This window comes from Corapipo altera, unplaced genomic scaffold, assembly GCF_003945725.1.
Source record: "Corapipo altera isolate COAL_440 unplaced genomic scaffold, ASM394572v1 1, whole genome shotgun sequence".
In the NCBI taxonomy this organism is placed as follows: domain Eukaryota; kingdom Metazoa; phylum Chordata; class Aves; order Passeriformes; family Pipridae; genus Corapipo; species Corapipo altera.
In genome coordinates, this window is record NW_020884873.1 from 4,752,263 (window position 1) to 4,766,610 (window position 14,348).

Below are 14,348 nucleotides of genomic sequence, written 5' to 3' on the forward strand. Positions count from 1 at the left end.
ATAAACCTGATGCTTGACAGTGTTAGCTAAAAACATTCAGAACCCTGTGGATGTACATCCAAATTTTGACTTGTGTAGCCGACACATATGACTTTGTCTGCATATTTTCCACAATGACACAATATCTTTTAGTATGTGCTGCCTGAGACTGCTGGAAATTATATAATTTTTCTATTTTTTTAATGTTTTTAAGTAGTTGTTTTAATTAATCATAAGTAGTGCGTTAAGTCTTAAGTCACTTTTAGTTAGCATTTAGCAAAGTTGTCATAAGCTGCTATTGTGGGAACACAGCTTGGGAAAATTACTGAAACTTTAAGTTTTGATAAACGAACTCTCTTTAACCATTGAACATTAATTTGTTTGCTAAAAATGTATAAATAGGTTAAAAAGTTTTTTATCAGTGTCTGTGTGGAGGCCAGAATTTTGTCGTCTGTACACGCACCTCCTGCCTAAGAATAAAGTAATGCCTCACTGATTAACACTAAAAAGGGAGTGTTAGAGGGTTTTAGTTATCCTGATAATTTCAGACGATTTGGGCAACAAGATGTGTTTGGAGGGGAACAGAGATTGGCCTCAGGATGGTGATCCTGAATTGGAGGTTGCAGGCTAGAAGCAGGAACAGAACAGTCACATTTTTCAGTCATTTAAAGCAACAGAAAGAAGTTACTCACCCAGACAAAGATATGGATGGGAGAAGGTAAGTCAGACGTGGAGACAGGAGGAGCTGGACTGAAGCAGCCCAGGACTGCAGAGTCCAACTGCCCAGTTGTATTTTGTTCAAATCATGGAGAACCCCCAAACTCTGGGTTTAGCACTGACTGTCTTGCCAGAAAATATCTGTGAGACCTGCTGCTAACATGTGTACTCCATTGATGAGGATAGCAGGGCCAGAAACTAGGACCAGGACAGCTCGAGGTTGAGAGAACCTCTTCAGAACCTGTTGCAGAAATAAGGAGATATATACATATATATCAGGCACCATATACTGGAATCCTAGTGTGTGTATATATATTTACACACCTGGTATGTATAAGGAGATATATAGAGATACACAGATATAGATACCAATAAAGAAGAAAATCAAAGTTGCATGAAGAATTTGGCATGGTCTTCTTTAAAACTGTGTTCCTTTTGGATAATGTAGCTATGTGGTTTTTATGGCAATGTAGTTAGCATATTTTTAATAATAGCTTTTTCCTGCAAGATACTGAATACTCTCTTTTTCCATAAGTTGTTGCAATTCAGGATACCGTCCCCTTGCAGGGATGGGCCTTATTTTTCAGGTATAGGTAGCATTTGAGAAGGAGAAATTTCAACTTCATTCCCCTGGATTACCATCATACATGCCAAAAAGATAAGCTAGTACAGAAAGTAATTGAGATGAGTTAAAAGAATTGCAATTTTCTTGGCTACTGTATCGCTTCTGTTTTACACCTTAGTAATTTCTTTTGTGAATGATTAATTCAGGTCCAAGTCATTAGATTAGGCAAATGTGCTGACTAAAAATATAACAGGAACGCAGGAGGAAATGAAAGGGAATAAGCATAGTAAATATGCAAAACATTTTACAATAAGATTATTTCTGCCAGGTCAAGGCAATAAAGTTTTACTAGCTTGGGGCGACACGTATATGGCAGGAATAATGACGTCAAAATAAACCTTGGAAGTCTCTGTATGCAGATTAATAGAGACACTCAGGATAACACAGAAACAGGTGTCTTTATGTCTTTGAACATGCTTGGTACACCTGAAGTGACCCAAGTGAAATCTGTTGACAGAGCATAGATTTTTAAGGACTTCCACCTTCAGGTATGAAGCAATGGTTTAGGTGTTCAGTCTGGGAGCGAGAGGAAAATGTTGAGCTCCTCAGCACTGAGAGATTCCAGAACTCCTACCTGATCACCAGTATCCAAGTGTTTCTTGTACCCTCACTGACTCACTTGATTACCTCCTGGAAAGACTCCTCCATCTCCTCTCACCCCTAGTGATAGGGAACAGCATATTTTCCATGATTTCAACCCCATCTGGCCGTGCGCAACTGGAACTCAGTTTACTGATGGCACAGGGCACATTTTGCAGGTGATAACTGTTTAAGGGCAACTTCACAGGCAATACAGGCGAGAACATCACTTCTCTTTGATGGCAAGCTGTCAATACTGCAGATAAAAGAAAGAAGGGGAAAAATCAATCTTATATGTTTGGCTTTTCAGGACATTGGATTAGAAAGAAGCAAGTACAGAAGCTGGTAACTATCCTTACTCCTTGTGAGTAATCCTCACTGCTCAGGTGTTTCTTGGAAGTGTATGTCTATTTATTAACTTCTTACCAGGTATTGTGGGAATACATATGGTAGTCAGCTCCAATGACCAAACCCAAGTTGTCATTTATGATTAAAAAAAAAGAACTGGAACATTAGTAAACTCGGGAAATTCCTGAAAGTTTGCTTCATTGTAAAGCAAGATTTACATGTTCTCAAGTTGAAGATATTGAAGGGTCTCAGCTGAATACGTTGTAGGAGGCTTTCAGTAGGAATAGTGAAGCCACTTGGTGTTTGGGGAAAAGAATGTGAAAAAGAATAAACTAAATTGTGGCCATTGAAAAGAAAATTAAAAATACTAAGCACTGTAAAATGTTTTGATTCAAAACTGAGCTATTTATTTTACTGTGATGCATTCACAATGCTTAAGGTCAGGTTAAATAAAAATGGACCTTTCAGTTTAAAACATTAATGACGATTTCCACAGAGTCAAACTTTTTCAAAAATACCCCCAGCCACTTGAAACCAGGTAATTAATGGAGAACTGCCTCTTTCCTGAAAGTGGCTTTTATTTTTATGAATTTGCATATTCTGGGGAAAGATTTAAAAGTCTCCAACTACTTCTAGGCATGAAATAAGCAGGATTCAAGCCAATGTTAAATATCTATTTTAAGTTTGTGACTTTCGCTGTCTATATTTTCTTATGGAGACATACGACATCTTAAAAAATTGTATTACCTCTAAGGGCCTCTGTTTTTAAGATTTCTCAGACTGAAATTAGAAAAATCTTCAAAACACTGGTTGCTTAACTTCACAAAATCCAAGCATTTGGAATTGATTTGCATGTTTGAAATTTCAGGCTGTTGTATATTTGATAAAATGAAACAAAAAATACTTCATTCACATAAAATAAGACATTGTTTTTGTATTAATAAAAAGTATTTTAAGATACAGCTTCCAACAAAGTATAACTTACAGCATAATCATATTAAGCATATTTTAAGGCAACATACAATATCCATTCTTGTCATTTTCCACAATTACTTTTTAACTATTACCTCATAACTTTATCTGGAGAGCCAATAAATTGCAAACGATGTGCATTTTTCATGACTCTGCATTTCAGTTATTTATTAAGTTGTCTCTAATATGTCAGTTGCCTTTATCAACTACTGGAAAAATCAATATCTGATAGGACTTCACGGCGTGCAGCAAAGTATATAAGAATGAGGTTTATATTGCTCAGTCTCAGTTTGTCACTTCAGACCATCTGACTAAGAAGTGCCTCTTAAATCCTCATCATTTCCTTGTTATCTGATTTGCAGGAATCCAAGACTTAAGCAACCATGTCCAACTCCACTGAGGCAGAACTCATACACATATTTAAGGGAATTCCCTTTACCACCAGGTCTTCTCCAGAACTTTTAAAATCCTTGGATAGTTTTGACGCTAGAGAAGATGATGTCCTTTTGGTTTCCTATCCCAAATCAGGTAAGTTCTAGTTTTAAATGTTAGTTGCAGTAAGTCTCAATTGTGTGTTTCATGTTCTCTGCTTAAACTATTTGGGAAATATCTGTGTAGAAGAAACAGGAAAGGATGTTTGAGTGTGTGAATATATTATGCTGTCAGTAAATGTTAAAATAACAAGATATATGGGTCATTTACCTACATTTTGAATCTGTAATTGAAAATAATCTCAGGTGTTTTCATATTGGAATGCAAATAAATATTCCTTACTTGCAAGCAACACCTGTACTTGAAAGATTTTCCTGAGGACTTTCTATATTCAATTATGAGCAAGTCAAGAGCTGTATTAAGTTATTTGTATGGCTCTTGGCTGTAGATTTATTAATTTCTTATCCCCTCTCCACCTGCCTCTCTTGCACAGAGAAGCACATACCAAAGGGGAAGCTTAATCAATACTTTCCAAATATATAGACTCAAGTTACTATAAGAAAAAACCCAATCAAACAAAACAAGTTATTATAAAATAAATGATAAAAATAATATAACCACCTCTCAGCTGACAAGCAGTTTATCTAATGAGGTTGTTTTTGGTACTGTTATTAATACTTCTCACAGAGTTACTTTGTACTTCAGCTATAACCCTAATTTTTCAAGTGTTTATTTATTTGGAGCCAATGGAATTATTCAGTCATGTAAAGTTTCTTGAATCTGGGGAAGTAGAGGTATCATTTGTTCACTAGCAATCTGTTTCCATATGAAAAATGCATGTCTCATATATCCTCTCTATAATAAATATTTTTTTCTTCTTGTTTGTTATTTTTCTTAAAATTACTTTTCTGCAGGCACCCACTGGCTTGCAGGAGTTATAACAAAGCTTTACGATACCGAAGTTACAATAACATCTCCCCTTGAATTTGGAGACATTTCCAAACTGGAGGAGCTGAATAATCTCTCAACAAAGAGAATCATTCCAACACACTTAGACTACAATATGTTACCTCCAAATTTTAAGAAAAAGAAATGCAAGGTAAGGCAAAAGTTACATAAAAACTGTAAGACATGTTAAGTGTCTATTAGGAGTATATTTTGTCTTGTTGATCCTTAATAATTTTTGAATAATTTACAGTTTCCAGAAGTGGTTTGCTGTGAATTTTGGAGCCACAGCTGATCAGCAGTCAAAGGCAGCATGAACAGAGACTTGGACTAGGGACTGGGTTCTGCTCCTGCCCCACTGCTCTCATGGGGTGATTCGTATAACAGGCACCATACAAAATAGAACATCAACACCTTTCAATCATAAATCTCTCATTAGGGATGGAGGGTTTCTCATGGCCTCATTTCCTAGTGTCTTAGAAAATAGTTATCTTGGGTACTTACAGTCTGTACTGGAGTTGAAAATGCACCTCCTGCTGAAGCTTTATGAAGAACCCATAAAGATTTTGGGAGAACAAAAGAGAATTGAAACATGGGAGGCAGATTCAGATCACAATTTTGAGTTCACAGAATCATAGAATCACCTGGGTTGGGAGGGACCTTAAAGATCATCTAGTTCCAACCCCCATGCTGTGGGCAGGGACACCTTCCACTAGACCAGTTCCTCCCATGCTAATGTGGGAGGTCTTTAAAAATAAGCTCTGGGTCTCAGATTTTTTTATTGAAAATCTAAAATTTCAGGATAACTCAGATACAGACTTTTGGGACAAAGCAAATTTGAATGAAAAGCCAAAATTTATGTTTTGCAGCTGTCCTGTGAATGTTAATTAGTAAATGTTTTCATACATGAGATGTACGAGATAGTAAACTGACTCATGAGTTAAAGTTAACCCAGGCTCTTTCATAAAATGTAAACATTACCCAGCTGTGGCAAACACACCTCTTTCCACATGGAATTGTTTACGAACCACTACAGACTCCTGCCTAAGAAGAGACAAATACACTTCTAATTTAATGGCATGGTCACTGAAGGAGGAATCCTAAAGGAAAGGGGTTTGACACTGCCAACTGCCTGTGAAAATGCTATATTTACACACAGAGCTTCTCTAAAACAAAGGAAGGATATTATCATTAATAATTATATCATCTTCATTTACAGATGCTCTACATCAGCAGAAATCCAAAAGACACTGCTGTTTCCATGTACCATTACTACAGAGATAACCCAAACCTTCCCACTGTAGATACCTGGACTGCTTTCTTTGACATGTTCTTAAAAGGGAATGGTAAGAATAAATGTTTTCTCCTTGCATTTTACATTAGCTTATTATGCACAGAAAGAGTTAAGAAATGTGAACTGTGTGAAAACTCCTTATTGAACTCATTCATATGGCATTAGCTGGGGGGACCGGGAGTGTCAGGATAAATTCTAATGCCAAACCAAACAACAGCAAATAATAGGATGCCCTCTTCAGCCCTGCAATGAGACGTTTTGATAAGCAGCTGCATCATTTCAGCACGAGTGCTCTTTGCAGGTTCTTGCTGTTCTTTACACACCTGCTAAAAAACCCCTATTCTCCCAGAAAAGACACTAATTTCTTTTCTTTCCATGAACACCCTGCAACCCCTGACTATTTGTTGATTCCGACGTGGATTTGCCCTGTGTCAAAAGTTTTCCAGCCTTGACTTGTGAACCTCAGTAGCAGACTGCTTCCCCCCAATAATTTATGTGTAAGCTATGATAGGGGAGGTATTTGTACCCAGCTCCTCCGAGCAGATGCAGGGTAGCTGAGCTGGCTACAGCCCGCCCCTGTCCTGGGCGGGGCGGGTGCTCTCTTACAAGGAGCTCAGCCGGCCCTACATGTGCCCAAGTGCAGGAAAAGGGCATGGGAGGGTACAGCCTACCAGGCTGCACCAATAGTCTAGTGTCTTCCCCAGTCTTGAAGCTGGCCCTGGGCAGCCCTTCAAAGGAGTCTGGACGTGTTCATAAAGCACACAACTCTGCCTGATGTGTTGCCTGATAGTAGCAGGGTCCGAAGATCAAGGACAGGACAGAGATTTTTATGAGTGGTGGGATGGAAGTTAACAACAGGACCTTGTTCACTTTATCCACTCCCATTTTTAGTGGTTTATTAGTCCTTTGAGGAGTAAAGTGTCACCCTAGTGATGATAACAGCAGTAATGATTGATCAGCTTGAAAACTTTGAAAGAAAAGTGCCACTGCAGTCATCATGGGCTCACATCAGAGCTCCAGAAGTCAATTTACTCACTGCCTTCTCTGGGCTTGGGCTTGGATCTTGTGTTCCTAGATCAGAGCAGGCCTAAGGCGTGTTCTTCAGTGATTTGCAGGATCTTGGCTTGTTTAGTATGAACTCCGAACATACAATAGTGGAAAAAAAAAAAAGAGGATTGTATTGAGGGCCAAGTTGGATGGGGCTTTGAGCAGCCTGGTCTAGTGGAAGATGTCTGTGCCTATGGTGGGGGGGTTGGAACTAAATGATCTTTAAAGTCCCTTCCAACCCAAATCATTCTGTGATTTTATGATTAAATTATAAAAGCATCTCCCATTTACCTCCAAATTATTAGCCACCTTCTATTTTCTGAGTCCTTGCCCATGGCATAAATAGATAATTATGTTTGTTACATCAGAAATTTAGGTAAGAGGTGATGTGGAGGAAAAGGTAATTTTCACTTCTAATTTCACTCTGAATGTCATTTTCACTTCTAATAAAAACGTAAGACTGTTGTGCTGCTTGATTCAAACCCTGCAGTACTCTTGCATAATATCAGCTCAAAACAAGGGTTAGGGCACAGAGGGACAACTGTGGGCCATCCCTGGAGTCTCCAAGGCTGTATGCTGTACTCCTGAATCCAACAGGGCTATGCTATTGTTGGCCACATGCCCAGGGTAGTTGACCAGGAGAGCAGGGTCTAATTGCACAGAGTGGAGTGCCTTGCACTCAGAAACTGCTTTATGTGCTGGAGAGGGCTGCAGACTGGAGCATTCAGCTTAATTATAAGTATTAGTTATAATTAATGCTTAATTATAACTCACAGTTTGCAACCAAAATGTTGGTCATTACAAGATTATACTGTTGTGGTGGTGCTTATAAAAGCAAAGTCACAGTCTGGGAGAATCACAGGCTGTGATTGCTCTGTCCAGGCCTCTTCTCATTGCCCTACAAAGAGGCTTTCATCTTCCCTTTCAGCTGGAAAGGTCAGAATGTTGTTTTGTAGAAGAAAGATGAAATTTAGGTGTCCTCCCATGGTCCAGGAAAAGGAGCATTCAGGCAAAACAAGCGCTGTGACTCAGTTATAAAACCATTTTATCTGTTTTATTGGCCGAATGATGTATTTGCAAAAGTTCTTTACATAATCCTCCTTTGGTGTTTAAAAATTATACAGATTCCCTTCTGCTGAGACAAAAGAGAGCTGACAACAATGTGCTCCATTTAAGAGAGTCCTTATTTCACTTCCTGGTGAAGTGATTATATTTCTAGCTATGACCACAGACACACAGTCATTTGTTGAGGTGCTCAGATCTTGTTAGGCAGGTACATTTTCCTTCAGTATTGGCCTTTCCTTAGATTTGGAGTCTGTTTCTACCATAGAATTGTATCTCAGAATTCCAACAAGAATGGTAACCTCTTTGGATGTCACTTTTGTAAGTTTGAGTCACTTGGCACAAAGAATTGCGTTTGTTTTAGAGGGATGTGGGGTACATATTATGAAGGGATCATTCCCCTAAATGTGTGAGGTACCACCACAGTTATTTATGAATAAAGTTTATCTGAATGAATTTTACATGGGTTTTCTTTTCAGTTGTCTGTGGATCCTGGTTTGATCATTTCCTAAGCTGGGAAGAACATGAAGATGACAAAAACATCCTATTTTTGTTCTATGAAGACATGAAGAAGGTAAATATGTTCTCTGCACTTGGTTCAAAATGCATTACTTGTAAATTAGCATCATTAAAATATCAAAGAGGAAATTATAATGAAAAAGGAGAAAGAAGGAAAATGTGAATATATGTCTTTGGGCATATTTTGTATTTGCATAGAATTTTATATTAGTGAACTAATTCTGACTGCACAAGTTATATAAATATCAAATCCTGTGAGAGTTACATTTCTTACATGCAGGAATGGGACTCATATTACATAATTTTCTCCAGGCTATAAGGGAGAATTTTAAGTTCCTCTTTCTTGGTCCTATGGGAAGACCAAGGACATCTGTTGAGGGCCACACATTAACTTGCTATGTCTGACATTTCCAGTGAAATTTTCAAAAAGTAATGTAAGACAACAGAACTACTCACAGTCTTGTGGTACTTGTATTCCCAATAAACAAGAAAATTAAAGACTGAAAGGGTAGGAAAACAGTTTGGTGAAAGGAAATTATGCAGACACTGCTTTGCTGTTCTTAAAATAAAAAAAAAAGAAAGTAAAAGACCTTAGCATACAAAGAATGAATTTTTGAGTGAATAGAAAACGCTCTCTGGTGTTTCTATTAAAATCGGTTTGTTCACTTTTTGGGAACACAAAAATTCCAAGATGAGGAATATAAACAAACTATTTTGTATTCTGAGTCACTTGTTAGATCTCTAGATACATCACCTCCACTGAAATAAGCTACTTACACAGAAGCTGAGCTTTGAGTATTTCTCTATTCCCAGTGAAATAATTCTGAGAGACAGAAGAACATTTTATCTGAACTGGAAGTAAATTTGGGAATATAACTGTGTTTGGTATGACATACCCAGTATTTATTCATTTCTGTGAGTATGGGTATGAGGGGAATCAGGTTTACTGTACCTGTCATCTGCACAGTCCAATTACATACTTGGCTTGCTTGAAAGCAAATAAATGTGTGACAAACTTGTTATGTAATAAAAAGGATCCTTTTCAAATTAGCTAGAAGTCTGATAATCGGCTTAGAAATATAAAAGCTTTATTTTTCTTGTACCTCAGGATCTCCCTGAGGTTGTAAAGAAAATTGCTTTGTTCTTGAGTTTAAACGCCAGTGACAAAGATATCCAAGACATCTGCAGTAAGTCCTCATTCTCAGAGATGAAAAATGACACAGAAAAGGAGAACAGTGATCCCAGTCACACTGTGTGTGCTCTGACATCCAACAGGAAGCTGATTTTCAGAAAAGGTAAGTTCCTTTGTTCTTAACACAGCAGAAGAAGTGGAAATCCAGGCAGAGGCCAAGGACCAGGTCTCTCCCAGAGTGTAGTGGTGCTTGGGTCAGCCCCAGGAAGCAACAACAGGATTCTTCAATTTGAAGGCCCCTTAAAAATCACTTTCTTTCTAAGTTCTCTGTCTGCAAATGCAGACTTATATTAGAGAAGCACAGAGGAGCTAGAACAAGAGCCTGACTAATATTGCTCCAAGGAATGGGAGCTGTTGAGCTAAAAGGAAAGGTTCACTCAGCATTACTCTTTATCTATGGGGGTTTTTATCTAGAAGTTGACCACCTCAGTCTTTTACAATGTGTCTCCTCTGACACCACCTGCAAAGGTCACTTAGTTTCCTAGAAAAATAAAGAGCAAGACACATTCCTTCTGAATAAGACTGCTCTTATCACCTCCTATCTTATGGAAATATTCCTGAGAAAGGAATATGCTGACAATGACAACAACAAAAGAATGGTCACAGGCAGCCTTCAGACCCTGAGCAAGCTGGAATCCAAGGAAAATCTTCCACAGTGTTTAGTTCAGATGTGACTTTAAGATATCTGCAGGAACTGTTTTCTTGCTTCTGACATTTCAGAAGCTTCCTCAGGTTTGGATAATAAGTAAAACCAAATCCATCATGTTTACATGGGTTTTGATTGTACTTATTTACTTAATTTTTGAACAATAATTGACAATTTAAAACCAAGAGTTGTTGCAATTAATAAATAGGGAAATGGTACCTTCTGTTAATTCAGAACATTTTTACCAATGAGCTGGAAAAAATGCCAAAATACAACCTGTCATTAAAAGATACATTTTTTAAGTCAGTGAACTTTGATGAAGATATGTTGAAAATTTTGAAAAATCCCAACAGTTTCATTTCCAAGGGCATTTCATTTCCTCCAAGGGAAGAGGGTAGGGAAGAAATTCTTTACAGTAGGGGTAGGGAGGCACTGGAACAGGTCCCTTCCAACCCAAACAGTGACCTATGATTCTATGATTTCCCCTACTGACTGTGAAAAAACCCAGGCAGAGGCCTTTAACTACATACAACTAAGGCAGGCCAAGATGCCTCCCTGCCGACATGACCAGGAGCTCTAATTTCACCTTGGAAACCTTCTGCTCTTCATCCACCACTTTTGTTGGCACTAATCCACTCCAAGGCTGAGGGTTTAACAGCCTTTATTATGGATGACAACCCAGCTGCTTCCACCAGAGTCTTGCCAGATCAGTAAAGCAACTCACAGTCATGACCTACCACAGAGACTGTGGTTTAGAATATATTAATAATCTGTGCCAACTGCAACGTTAACAAAACTGGGCTGCCCTTAAACAATTTTTTGCTTCAAATGTTGCTAGCTTCACTCTTCTTTCTGTTCCTGCTCTCCTAGGTGCTGTTGGTGATTGGAAGAACCATTTCACTCCAAAGCAGAATAGGAGGTTTGAGGAGATATTTAATGAGAAAATGAAACTCAGCAAAATGGCAAAATGTTTCATCTATGAAGTTTGACTCCATGTGAAGAACAATACACAGTTATCAACAAATGTACGTAGAGCAACTGGTGGGAAATTCTGAATAGGCACTCCCATTTAGTTTGTAATGCTTCCAATAGAAAGGATTGTAAACATGAGATTTTGAGGAGAGGAAAATTCTGACACAATGACAGAGCTGAACTCAGTTCTCAGCGGGCAGATGTATATGGTTTTACAGAGTCAGGTGTCAGACCTATTTTTTGACAACAAAATTTACTTAATCTGTTTTGGTTTTTTTTTTTTTGCTCCAAGGGGATATGAACAGACTTCTTAGATCTGAATTAGGAATTTTACCCATGATATTAGGGGGAAAAATAAAAAAAAAAGGAACTGTAAAAAACAAGATAGAAAAAGTCTAAAAAACTTCATAAGAAAATGACCAAAATTTTGACCCCAGACACACTCCTTCTGTAATACACCATGATTTATGAACTGCCTATTTTACTGGACATTGTTATTGACACTAAAGTTGAAAACTGCAGCTGTGTATTTGACAACCCATAGTGAAGTCTGTTTACAAAAATGTTTCTTTTTTTTTTTTTTACAATATGTAGTTCTTTGATGTAACTTATTTCTGGGTTAGATACTGTATAGTGTTTGTGTTTTAAATGCAGCTGATATAAATCCAAGTAAATTTCTGCAGCATATGTCAGACAATTATAAAAGTGGTTTTTTCCATTTGACTTTCTTTCTGCAAAATGTCTGTTTTCAGTGTTTTTATGAGAACCATTTTGCTTCACAGTCCTTGTGCAATAGAACTCAACAGCTCCACCATGGTAAACAAACCACAACTCAATCCCAACATGACTTATTTGTTTACCCTGCCCTGATAAGGCAGATTTTCCAATAATCAGCTGTCTGCGTTCACATCCGAGGGACTATTGTAGGAAATCAGTGAAGATTTCTCTTCTGATTTATTCCATGGTGTGTTTTTTGTGTCCTCACCTTTGCTTTGAAGGCTGGTTTTAAGGACTCTCCTCCCCAGACTAGTTTTCCCCAACCATACAGTTATGAGGCTGAAAAGCTGAGGTATTGCCTTATTTAGTGAAATACTAATCTCTCTCCAGGCACACACTTCACACTTGCCACACAGCCCTTTCATTTCATACCTGGCCTGTGCAAGATGACATCAATACCTACTGATTTTGCATCTGCATACCTGGTACTGAAGTTACGTGTTGAAGAGACCAAGAGAAAAGCCTGTTTGACCACAGTCCCTTGCCATTTACAATTCAACACAGGGGAGATGCTGCCCTTAGCACTGCCTTTTGCAGATGGTCCACTTGGAAATCAGAATTTAGATGTGTTACTTTCCTCTTCTGACATTAAAATCATTCTCTCTCCCTCCAAAATGCCACGGACCACTGTTGCCATCCTTTCAGTGTTATTATTCCACTATTAATAAATGGTAAGAAACCAGCTAATGAAGATGCTTGAACATTTTACTGAAAGGCTTATTTTTTTCTGGCCCTCTGAGTGTGTAAATGAGCCAACGGGTCCTTGGGCAAATGAAGTTTGCAAGTGAGTTTAACTGCATTAAGACTGGTGTAAGCAGCATTTACACATATATGCACAATATGAACCTGTGTGTGAAGGGACAGGATGAGGACATGCCTCGTGGATCAATGGAGGGGTTAAAGCATACACTCCTGAAAACTGGCTGAGGGGATTATATTAGACTATAACATAGCAAGTGTTTTGCCAGTTGATCTCTAGCACTGCATTGCAGACTTAAATGACTTCCAAAATAAAGCTCTGCTCAGTAACACTTTATACAAATACAGTACTTTTAGTCTGAAAATGCAGTTTTACTCAAGCTTTGCTCAATACATGCACACCTCAATACTCTACCTGAGGCAGAGTGCAGCAACTGATTGGTAGTGATTAAAAGCTTCTGCCAGCAAAACTACAGGGTAGCAGGTCCATCCTGCACAGGCACAGCCTGGTGCAGCTGCAGAGAGCTATGTCAGAGGTCCAGAAAGCCAGGCTGGGCACTGTTCCTAAAGGGTGGGGGTACGTGATGCTATTGGCAACCAGGGTTTTCCAGCAATTGCTACACCTACCACTTCTTTCATCCTCTTTTCTCTGGCTCTCCCCACTGTCTGCTACTCCCCCTCTCCTTCCCATGACTGTAATAGAGGGATTCAAGTGGAATGTTTCAAAGAATTGTCGATCTGGTTCCACAAATCATTCTGGCAGGTTGTGGAGATGTTAAAGAACTTTCGAAACTTCCATAGTAAGATGTTGTAAAAATGTCTCCTCCCTTCCCTGTTTTTCTTTCTTTTTTTGCTATGGCAGTTAAAATGTTTGCAGAGGGTGATATTTCAGCCCTACAAAATATAAAAGCAGTGATCCAAAATGTACCTAGACCACAGCAATACTAGGTTTGGAAGAAATAAAGCCCTGTGCAATCTCTATTACGTGGAAATGCTTACTCTACTGCTTTCTTACTCTGGTAACATATTTTCCCTTCCTTAGTCAGGGCTCTTCTCAAGATGGATTTAAGTAGAAAGGACAGGATTAAACATTTGCTCCATCAGAGCTGAGACAAGGGGCTTCTACCTGCTCTTGTTGAAGTTACCCTGCTCTGCTTGCTACCTAGGCTTATCTGACCTTTGGGTCAGATGAAAAGAAAGCAGAGCATTTGGAGGGTCAGAACTCTTGTGAGAGGAACACATGAATTCCAGGTCTTGCTTTATGAACCTCTTCCCTGAAAACATCACACAATTATCTTCTAAAGTAGCCCTCAGAGAAGAAAAGGTGTTTAGGTAAACATCCCAGCAACCTGAATTTAAGTCATACTAGTTCTGATACAATGAGTGATGCCTAAAGCAGTTTCTTGGACGAAAGAAATGACTGGGGAAAAAGTCTCACCAAATAGCTTCAGGAACACCTTGTAGAAGATGAAAATTAGGCTGGGAAAGTGGGGAGAGCAGGCAGGGGAAGGAATCTGAGCTAGTTCTGTTAATCTTTGAAGCC

The 14,348-nt window shown here is 38.6% G+C and overlaps 1 protein-coding gene and 1 long non-coding RNA gene across 4 annotated transcripts in view; one reads left to right on the plus strand and one right to left on the minus strand.

The window, feature by feature from the left end:
• LOC113958782 overlaps window positions 1–5,220 on the minus strand; it is a 48,049-nt gene extending 42,829 nt beyond the window's left edge. For 2 of the 3 annotated variants that reach the window (XR_003531621.1, XR_003531618.1), the window contains exons 1-2: window positions 5,102–5,220; window positions 672–937 (exon numbers count right to left, since the gene is read on the minus strand). This is a non-coding gene — a long non-coding RNA (uncharacterized LOC113958782). Of the gene's footprint in view, window positions 1–671; window positions 938–1,895; window positions 1,931–5,101 lie in introns of those variants that run through there. The other variant, XR_003531619.1, reaches the window with a different exon arrangement.
• On the plus strand, window positions 3,502–11,683 carry LOC113958777 (sulfotransferase 6B1-like). The gene is made up of 7 exons (XM_027667318.1): window positions 3,502–3,748; window positions 4,567–4,751; window positions 5,817–5,943; window positions 8,480–8,574; window positions 9,628–9,814; window positions 11,228–11,382; window positions 11,622–11,683. Exons 1-6 carry the CDS (start codon window positions 3,604–3,606, stop codon window positions 11,344–11,346), a joined length of 858 nt encoding a protein of 285 aa, XP_027523119.1. The 5' UTR covers window positions 3,502–3,603; the 3' UTR covers window positions 11,347–11,382; window positions 11,622–11,683.
• The last annotated feature ends 2,665 nt before the right edge of the window (window positions 11,684–14,348 follow it).